We start from the raw sequence: 11001 nt of genomic DNA on the forward strand, positions 1-11001 counted from the left end.
TGAATCTGATATACTAAAGTACTAAGCATATTCCCCCACAGGAGGAGCGAGAGCGTTGCAGCACGATAAACGATGAGCTCACAAAGATGGAGGTGAATCTAAGAAAGCAGATGAAAACCAACGAGGGTCTGCGAATGCAGCTGGCTGCTGAGGAGGATCGCTACAAGGTCAGCGTTACCTACTGGTCCAGAGTTTAAACTAAAACTTAATTCTGTACTCTACTAGAAGATATACTATGTTATACAAAAAATAATATAGATAACTTTTAAGAGAGGCAGCGTGAAATGAGTTACAAAATAAACGACAGATGACAACCTGGTGACCATTGTTCAGTAAGATTCAATCAGGTCTGGCCCTGTGCATTGACTTTGCTTAAATTTGCATTACATTTTGCTAAAATTTCATAATTTACTCATAATTTACTCAACCCCATGTCATCCAAGATGTTCATATCTTTCTTTATTTGGTCGCAAAGAAAGTTTTTTGAGGAGAACATTCAAGGAATTTTCTCCATATAATGGACTTCAATAGTAGCCAATATATTGAAGGTCAAAATTGCAGTTTCAATGCAGCTTCAAAGGGCTCTACACGATCCCAGCCGAGGAATAAGGGTCTTATCTAGCCAAACGATTAAAAAAAATATATATATTTACCAATTTTTTTTTTTAACCACAAATGCTCCTCTTGCACTAGCACTTCACGCATTGCGTATTCACGTTGGAAAAGTCACGCAGGTTAATCCTTCGTCTGTGTACTTCAGTTCAAAAAGGAAGGGTAGGGTGAAAAACTCTTCTTTTCTCTTATCTTATTTTCTTCAACTTCAAAATTGTCTGACATCGTTGTTACCTTTTTTTGTAAAGGGTGTTCGACTTTCTTTGCATGTTTGCTTTGTAAACACTGGGTCGGTACTTCCGCCTACATCACGCGTGCGTAATTACGTAATGCGTGAGGTCGCGCTAGTGCAAGAAGAACATTTGTGGTTAAAAAGTATATAAATTTGTATTTTTGTTTTAGAAAATGACCAATCGTTTTGCTAGATAAGACCCTTATTCCTCAGCTGGGATCATATAGAGCCCTTTGAAGCTGCACTGAAACTGCAATTTGGACCTTCAACCCATTGATCCCCATTGAAGTCCACTATGTGGAGGAAAATCCTGGAAATCCTTAATTTCTTTTCGACTGAAGAAAGAACAACAGGAACATCTTGGATGACATAGGGGTGAGTAAATTATCAGGACATTTTCATTCTGGAAGTGAATTACTCCTTTAAGACTGCTTCATTTTTATGGCTTTTATTATATAGCTTGCTTTAAAGTCAAAATTAAATTTAAATTTCATGCTCTAATTTACATCAATCAATCAATTTCAGATTCTGTTTATATGTACCCTAAACGTTTCAGTCCAATTTACATGTTTGTTTACATGTGCATTACATATAAACAAAACTTCTGAACAAAACTTGCGCATGCACAGTTCCTAGTAGTGTTTAAAACTGGAGAAAGATGCAAACATGTCACCTAATCTACAGCGGAGTATAATTGCCATTTTTGCCTTTACGCCATATCTAAGACGAAAGCTAACGTATATATCAGAAGAGGTTGTTTTATCAAATATTTAGTAAATATGAGATCTAAATAAACATTTGTATGATGCAAAACACATGGAATCTGACAACCAGGGGCGGATCTATCAGGGTGGCACAGGGTGGCAGCTGCCACCCTAAGAAAAAGCTGTGCCACCCCAGAATTATCACAGAATAAAATATAGATTTAAGCAGTGTTTCATGTGCTACTTTTCAGCCGCATGACAGCGTAAAGGAAAATAATGGCAAAAAAACGTCTTTCACTAAACTGTGCACGATGGTTGCACGCAGCACGATCAGTGTAGCCGGCTTCATTAACAAATGACTCTTATGAACCGGTTCTTTTTGAGTCAAAAACACAAAGCGCAGGCCATTCACTAACAAATTGTTTTTACATTTGTTCGTGAATCAGATATTGCTTCTCGGTTTATTCAGAAGTCCTGTGAGAAATCTAATCTGGATATGTCTGAGATTCATCCCGTAATTGTTTGGTGATCCGATTCTCAGACCGCTCGCTCCACTTTCATCATGGATATAGGCCTTTCTGCCATATCAGACGAAACAATAACATGAAATCAATAAAAAGATGCCGATCACGAAAACTAATAGCAGAGTTAGGTAAGAATTTTGTATTGCAGCTTTCTCGATTGCTAACATAATATAACTGATTTTAGTTGGCTCATTTTCCCAAACCATTTATTCAGTTCTCAAGACAAAGACAAAGAATTTTTCAAAACGTTTAACAATGAGTAAGTTAAACATTAGCTAGAAAAACTGATGACACCAATCAGAATCTCTGCATCCTAACAACGGAGAGAGGACAGAGCTGAACGAATAATATACATGGGTTTTAAACTTACACATTCAGTATAATTACAGTACAGTTACCAATATATTAGATGATGGAAATTTCATTGTTTTTCAGAATTTGAGATTTATACATCACATGAAAGCTGAATAAATAAGCTTTCCATTGATTCCATTTTTTTTTTTTTGCAAAAAAATCTAAATATTGAGAAAATCGCCTTTAAAGTTGTCCAAATTAAGTTCTTAGCAATGCATATTACTAATCAAAAATTAAGTTTTGCTATATTTACAGTAGGAAATGTATAAAATATATTCATGGAACATGATCTTTACTTAATATGCTAATGATTTTTGGCATAAAAGAAAAATCTATAATTTTGATCCATACAATGTATTTTTTTATATACCCAACGACTTACCCCCAAGACTGGTTTTGTGGTCCAGGGTCACATATAGCTAGTCTTGTGTCAGGAGACCAGGAAGCTGCTATAGTACTGTATACTGTAATGAAATTTGACCAGAGGATGCTGATTTTTTTTATTTTTTACTGTACTGTATTGAGATGCATACCAAGTTCATATACAGTTCTTTGGTATTTGAACTTTTCTAGTGTTTTTCATCTACTGCAAGATTACTTTACAGTAGTAAAATGAAAGTTATCTGTTCGCGAAAGTTCATTGCTGACTTATTATTATTATTATTATTATTATTATCTGTAATTTAATTTATGTTGTATACTGTAATAGACATTGAGCTGCAAAATAATTCCTGAATCCTAATAAGAGTTTTTTTAAGTGTTATTGATCTCGTGAGTGTTCACGGGGCAGGAAAGTCATCTGTGTATTTGAATTGTGTGTAAGCACCTAAGAATACCTGTAATAACTGGCTTGTCTTAAAGTCTTGTTTAAGAAACATTTATAGTTTGGTCAGTTAGATGTTCTATAGATGTTTGCTAAAGTGTTGCTAGTTGGTTGCTAGGATATTCTGGGTGGTTTCTAGGCTCTTGCTATGCAGTTTCTGGGGTGTTGCTGGACTTTTGATAGTGTGTTCTGGGTGATGACAGACATTTCCACCTCTGGTAATAACAGAAAATCAAATATTATTTTCAAAACCGATCCAGTTTCAATGCTTTGATATTATTGTATTTCTTTCTAATGTTAGGAAATTCAGAAGTGTTACTCTTAAACTCGCACTAAAACATGATTTATGCCATCTATGTAGCCTATGTAGACCCCATGCCACGCTAAAAATGATTTTCTAGATCCGCCCCTGTTGACAACATGCACGGTCATGTAAATGCGTTAAACCATTTTCCTTTATCGGCGTAGGGCATAAACCGTTTAAGCATAAACCTATCGACAGAGCTAGATATTTGCAAATTATCCTGATTTTGCCCAACATATAAACACCTTAACCTGTGTTCCATCAGTTTATCGAAGTGCGTGACAGGTATGTGACAGGAAAGCATCCTTACGGCAGATTATTGGGGATTTAAATGCATCCAGCCACAGTGAGTGTTCTGTGGTAGGGGAGAAGTGAATGTGAGTGAATGAGTTTCCCGCTGACAACTCGCATAACAAATGGAATACTGGAATAATAATGGAATATTGATAAACTCTTGTAAACACTGTTTACTTGCATTGTAAACCGGTAAAACGGAGGTTGCATTCATGTTTACCTCATAATATCACAGAGTAGTTTCTTTTTATTGTAGCATCTGGGACTCAACAAAGGTTTTTTTTTTTCTTTGGTACGTTTTGAACAATATGACTCCGATCAGAGGGAAATGTGATCACAGATAAGCAGACCTTCAGATGTTCTGATAAGAGATCCACAACAACCTTAGTACCATTTTCTCCTCCACACAGTTACGGCTGCTCTGAGTCAAGCCCGATATCATTGCATTAGCACAAATACACTGACAGTGCTGGTTTATGAGCATGTCACTGAGGAGACTGACTTTTACTGCTGTTTACATCAGACATGGAGACAGTGGAGGAAGGACAGTTGGAAGTCCTGGGATCAAGACAGGATAATGCATCTGCTGGCTGCCTCCCTACACAGCAGGAGACAGAGCGAGGGACTCAGTTCTGTTTAAGTAGTAAGGTCATGTGCAGATCAGTGGTAGTCTTCAGGCTAAGTTTACGGTTTTTCTGCGTGACTCATGTGGAGCCATGCAAAGACAGATGTAAATGAGTGGTAGAGAAGCCATGGAGATCTTTTTTTTACTAGCAAACAAGTACTTAATTAAAATCCCAAACATATCAGTTACAATTGAAAAGCATTTGCAAGACCGTTATTTTTATAATTATTTTATCTGTCACATCTTAAGTAAATCAATCACATTATTATGTGGCTCTGGAATACTTAACTCTGATTGGTCAATCATGCAGGCAGATATTATTATATAATAAACGGTATAATTGACCAATCTGCCAAGATACCTTTTTTTTTTTCTTGTGCAACTCAATTTTGTGTGTGTGTGTGCATTCATGCACAGTCAGCCTGTCATTATTGCAAAATAAACCCTTTAGGTGGATGCAAACCAGCTTTCTTAACAAATGTACAACAAATGTAATGGTCCTTTTTATTTAAATGTTTTTGAATTTTTTAAAAATATTTTTATATTTAAATATTGATTTTTTTAAATTAAATAACTAAAGCTTTTAAATTGATTTAAGGGAATTGATTTAGGTAAAGATAATTTTTTAGAATTTATTGTAAAGTTATCCATTTGAACTATCTGCAAAATACATCATTTTAAAATATGCACACATTCACTCATACACACATCACACTCGATTACGATTTATATGAATCAATTTAATATTTTTTATGTGAATATATCTACCTGTACATTATTTTTCACAAATTAACTGATTATTCTAATTCTAGAGTAAAATTGTTTCTCTTTTCATTTTAAATAATGTTTTTAGCAGATAATCTCAGTAACAGCTTTGTTTTCTGATTCCAGAGCCAGGTGGCAGAGAAGGGCCGAGAACTCAAGGAGCTGAAGGACAGCCTTTTTTCATTGTCCAAAGAAAAAGAGAAGCTAGAGCGGGTGCGTGCTTTCGTTTTCATTTTCCGCAGGCCTCTGCCAATCTAAAAATGCAGTTGTTTTTCTTGCTTGTTGTTTTATTCTCAGGATCTGGTTTGGGTTTAACATATCTCTCTAATTGGGCCAGCAGTGCAAGTGAGTCCTTATTTTCCATTAAATTACCCTGGACCACAGAGAGGGACGCATAGTCGAGGTACAACACAAAACTCGATGCTCGAGAAGTAAAATGGCCCAATTTGAGGTTCAGACTAAATGAAATTGGCGCCTGCCGAAGACTTCAATAAAAGTCAGAGCTCTGCCTCCCTTTGAACAGGCAGAGGAGTTTTAATGAAGGGCCTAATTAAACTGTTTGTGCGAGGGTGGCGAGTTACTCTACTCTGCTGCCTCTGCTCGCTGTGGTGAGTGATGTACTGTCTGGACTCAAAGATAGAGGAAAGGATGAAAAGAAGGCTGGAAAAATTGGACCTGACTCTGAGTTATTGTCAGTACATCATGGCTGGCCTTAAATTAGACTTTGCTTTCAGTTTGGTCACATTTGGACCAATTTCACTCAGTTTAGCTTTTAATTGGCATAAATACATTTAAGTTTCAATTCAAATGTGTGGATTAGGTGATTAGCTACTGATTTCAGCGACTGTTCTTGAAGCGAACCAAAACTTAACAGCTGTTGTATTTCCTGTGTCCCATCAGGAGTTGCAAAGGAGTGTCAGCAGGGAAGAAGAACATGAAAAGAAAGATAGCAATGTGGATGCGCAGTCAGTTTTCTTGCAGTACCCGATGCCGTACCCTCAAGACGACCCATCTCCTCTGCTGGTTCCCCAGCGCCCCACTGACCTCATGTTTGGGAACCCTTACTCTTCTACTGATTCCAGGGGTATCTATGCTGCTATTTCACCATTCATTTCAATTGCTCATTTTAAATAAGGAATAAAATTTATAAACAAAGGAAAAAATGTCAGTAAGTGAATCATAGAGTACAACTCTAGTTACTTTTCCATTGTTCACCGATTTTTCATGGGCAAAATCCAGTCATTTTAATTGGAACCCATGCAATTGAGAATTTTGCATGAGGTCGAAAGAATCAAAGTTGAATTGACCTGAAATTTTGCCAAAATTTTGCTATTGTGACTGCACCTTAAAACATATTGTATGTATTTATAATAAAAAAATAAAACCATCTTGAGATTAAAGTCATCATAATGCACGATTAAACTAGTTAAATTGTGATTTGTGATTTCTTCTTATTAAACACTCGTTAGGCAATTGATTTCCACTTTTCCAAAGTGATATGTGATGAGAAAAGGAATAAATCGAGTTCAGCAAAAGACAGATTCAGATCGCATCATGCTACATCCATGTGCTTTACTCTCTAACCTATGCCACTGCAGACGCTGTTAGACATTGTCCAATGAACATGGCACAAGTGTTTTTATTCTTAGCATTTTATTTTGACTTTTTTCTCATGATTTAATGAGTTTCTCAACTTTTTTTTTTTTACTTTTTTTCCCAGGAAATTGTAAGTTTTTTTTTTTGCTCTAAATTTAATCACTTTTTTCTCGTAATTTAATGAGTTAAATGAGCCCTAATCTTTTTCCATATTTCTTAAAAATAAATACCTTTGATATTTGGTATTGAGTGTTATGACCGTAAAACATTTTCAAGTGTGACTGTAGGCTCCAAAGACTTTAGGCGGCTGTGCATGTACTCCTTGATTGCTCCTGCTGATATTTGTTTAAGCTACATGGTTTTCTTGAGGTATAAATCCAGATATTAAGGCATTAAAGGGTTTCCTTTCCTGTCAGATGGAGCCGATGGAGAGTTCTCTGATGACCAGATGCCCCGACTGCCCCCAGTTGGGCCTCCATCCTGGGACAGCAATGTAGTGTGCATACAGCCTGCTCGGAACCTCAGCCGCCCCGATGGACTGGAGGAACCAGAGGAGCCGCAGAACACTGTGAGTTCATTACGGCTACCTCCACATTTAGCTGTTAGAAGTGATATAGAGGTGGGATTAAGGTTTTAATCAAGTCCGAACTGCAGATGGCCTTAAACTCTTCCCAAATCTCTGTCTTTCTTTTATCTGGACTTCTCTCTCCGCTGTGCTGGCCTCCGGTAGGGCTTAGCTAAGCTGGCATTATTAAAGCCCTGCTAACCCAGACCAGAGTCATTAAGGAAGTGCTCACGCTCGCAACTAATAGAGCTCATTAGCCTTTCTTGGATAATGGTGGATTTACCTAACTAAACATGGAAGAGCTTCAGTCAGTCAGCATAAAAGTCACTTTTCATCTTAAGTGGGCTGTTCACATCAAGTTTGATGTGACCTAAGTATACAGAAGTATACACAAATAATTTTGCGTTCTAGAACTATATGCCAAATTGTTCTTTAAAAAGTTAGAATACCCAAATGAATTGAAACTTCATGCCAAAAATTCACTCTATACCTGTCCTTGATAATGTGCTAAATTAGCTAAAACGTGAAATATACAACAAAGCACACTGTGCTGAGCGTTGTAACTCATAATGCAGAGCTTTCAACTTGCGCCTCCATTTCAAGATGTGATGAATGAACTGGAAGTAATATCAACCACAATAGATCACCAAAAATTAAAATTCTATCGTTTACTTATTTAGAAGATATTTTAAAGAATGTTTAAGATGTTTTTTGTGCATACAATGAATGTCCAAAACAATTGTATTTCATTGTATGCATAAAAATAGTAAATTACACCAACAAGATTTCCTGCGATATTAATTATTCACAGTTAATGGCCTAATGGAGGTTTTCAGGTGGTTTACGGTTCCTCTGCTTTTTTTTTTCTTCTCTCCCCAGCAAACCAATGATCAGCCTACAGCCACTGACCCCGCAGAGTTTCTCAATGATGGACAGATGCCATTCTGCTTTGAACCCAGGTAAGAACACACACAAATACCAACCTCATGGCTGTTACCTATCATGTGGTTGAGCTTTGTTGCGGTGTGACAATGTGCATTAGCTCAATGGCCCACCCACATCGCCTTCACACAGATGCTGCTTTACTGCCGTTTACTCTCCTGTTGTTCCAGCACCAGCTCATTCACACACAAACACACCTTGCCACACTTTGTTTTCCTCATTCAGCCTTTATTTTTGTATTTTTATTAGCCTTTTCTCACCCAGTTTAATTTCTCCATCTCGCAGTGGGGAGCAGAAGCGTTGTCCGCTGTGTGAAGTGATCTTCCCTCCTCATTATGACCAGTCCAAATTTGAGGAGCACGTGGAGAGCCACTGGAAGATCTGCCCCATGTGCGGCGAACAGTTCCCTCTCGACTGCGACCAGGAGCTCTTCGAGAAGCACGTCCTCACCCACTTCGACAGTAACGTGCTCAACTTCTAGTCGAGAAAAAGAGTCCTTGCCTCCACTTCATATTCTGCTAATTTGTGTTACAGTTAACATCCACTTTAAACCGCCTATTTAGCTTTGAGCATTCATCTGTAGAGTACCGATTCTTTATTTAACGCAATCAAGATAAAGTCTTGATACTGTTAATGAATTCCAAATGAAAGATAGATCTGGGTGACGTTTTAGGGTCTTTATTTAAGTCCATTTTAGTTGGGGATTACTTCTGTCAATAGGACTGTTTATTCTAGCTCACTTTAACGCTTCTCATATCAAAGTTAGCATTGCAAGAATAATTTAAGAACACTGAGCAAATGTCATATTAAAGCATTCTTTTAAGAACCCTCCCCAGGTTCCATAGTTTAAGAAAGGTATGGCCTACTATACTCTGTGCAGGCAGAGCACAGCTTTTTCTGTCAGGGCATGTATGTGACCAGCTAAGAGGGTGATTCTATATTATACAATTATTTTAGAATAAGCTTTTAAAGATTAACCTTGATAATCAAGTTATTTGAGTTAGTGTTTTTTTCCTTTATCTATTTAAATCATTTATTTAAATTGAGTCGCATGCTCGCGTTTCCTGTGCACTGAAATCACAAACCTAGATCTTTTATTTTTGTTCCATTTCCTTAGTTAAGTACTTTTGGTCTCCTACTTTGTGAGTGTGTCTTATATACTTGATCTAAACCAATAAAGATTTCACTGAAGCAATATTTATGCTGGTCATGTGGAGTTGTTCAAATTAAAAACATTTAACTTTACTTACCAAAACCACATGGTAAGGCTTAATTTTGAGGATTATCCATAATGATTATTTTTATTATAAAAGGAACATACTACAATTTTAAATAACTAGTTTTTAGAAGTTGTAACACCTGGGGCCTCATTTTTAAACATTTAGGAAACCATCCTAAAATTGATCTTACGATCATCTCTCAAATAAGCGCGCAAATGAATATTTTCAGCTCTCTGCCTTGTAAACGACCCCTAATTAATGTCATTAACATGTAAAAGATCACCAGTCATCATCCATATTCTTTCATTTAGAATAGCGAGCTGCAAGAACAGCTTACATTTTCAAAAACCTGCAGTACACGAACAAGAAAAAGTGTACGTTTGCTCAGACCCTGACGTGACACTAAGCACTTTTCTACGTCAAAGCCAGTTTTTACAAATGAGCGTTGGCGTGGATTTAAGCGTATGCAAACTCTAATGGCAAGCTCACACTACATGATTGAAAGACTAGCCAAATCACTGTTGCTCACACTACGCAACAAGATTTCTTCTCATCTGTCATCTTGTCATAGCTGTGCGCATACTACACAACACAACGCTGACGAGGTGCACACACTACAAAACATTCAGTGAAGAGGCGTTCCCGACCATCAGCAAAAATACGTTTTCTCATAAATTCTCACGAGAAATTACTGCGATTATAGGCCATTTCTTCAAGCATAAGGTTTATACATTAAGAAAATATGTATTCATTCTTTAGAAGGATTACTCACCTGGTTGCTGAAGTGCTGTGGCAATATTTGTCCACTGCGGTTATGGTAATTTATTGATGATACATCAAATAAACAGTCTTTGCCAAAGCTCTACAAGTTTGCTTTCTAGTTCACGTGTCAAACACACCGAGGACCACCTGCGTTCTTCTTTGAAGACATTGTATGTTTTGTACTTTGACTATATATCTATTACAAAAACAATATGTGACCTCTGACCACAAAACCAGTTGTAAGGGTACATTTTTTTAAATTGAGATTCATACATCATCGGAAAGCTGAATAAATAAGCTTTCCATTGATTTATGGTTTGTTAGGACAATATTTGACCGAGATGCAACTATTTGAAAATCTAGAATCTGACGGTGCAAAAAAAACAAATCTGAGAAAATCGCCTTTAAAGTTGTTCAAATTAAGTTCTTAGCAATGCCTATTACGAATCAAAAATTAAGTTTTGATATTTACGGTAGGAAATTTACTAAATATCTTCATGGAACATGATTTTTATTTAAATTCGAATGATTTTTGGCATAAAAGAAAAATCGGTAATTTTGACCCATACAATGTATTGTTGGCTATTGTTACAAATATTCCCCTGCTACTTATGACTAGTTTTGTGGTCCAGAGTCACATATCATTTAATAAATAAAAATGGGTATATAATAGTTTTCC

The 11001-nt window shown here is 36.7% G+C and overlaps 1 protein-coding gene across 2 annotated transcripts in view; it reads left to right on the plus strand.

The window, feature by feature from the left end:
- The window catches only part of LOC306878307 (tax1-binding protein 1 homolog B-like), a 32998-nt gene extending 22582 nt beyond the window's left edge, over window positions 1-10416 (plus strand). The window contains exons 13-18 of one of the 2 annotated variants that reach the window (XM_079430574.1): window positions 42-167; window positions 5364-5450; window positions 6138-6321; window positions 7250-7401; window positions 8278-8357; window positions 8626-9539. In XM_079430574.1, coding sequence (XP_079286700.1) covers window positions 42-167; window positions 5364-5450; window positions 6138-6321; window positions 7250-7401; window positions 8278-8357; window positions 8626-8821 — 825 coding nt within the window. In that variant the 3' untranslated portion in view covers window positions 8822-9539. Of the gene's footprint in view, window positions 1-41; window positions 168-5363; window positions 5451-6137; window positions 6322-7249; window positions 7402-8277; window positions 8358-8625 lie in introns of both variants that reach the window. The other variant, XM_079430573.1, reaches the window with a different exon arrangement.
- Window positions 10417-11001: the final 585 nt, after the last annotated feature.

The sequence above is a fragment of the Barbus barbus genome (assembly GCF_936440315.1).
Source record: "Barbus barbus genome assembly, chromosome: 12".
In the NCBI taxonomy this organism is placed as follows: domain Eukaryota; kingdom Metazoa; phylum Chordata; class Actinopteri; order Cypriniformes; family Cyprinidae; genus Barbus; species Barbus barbus.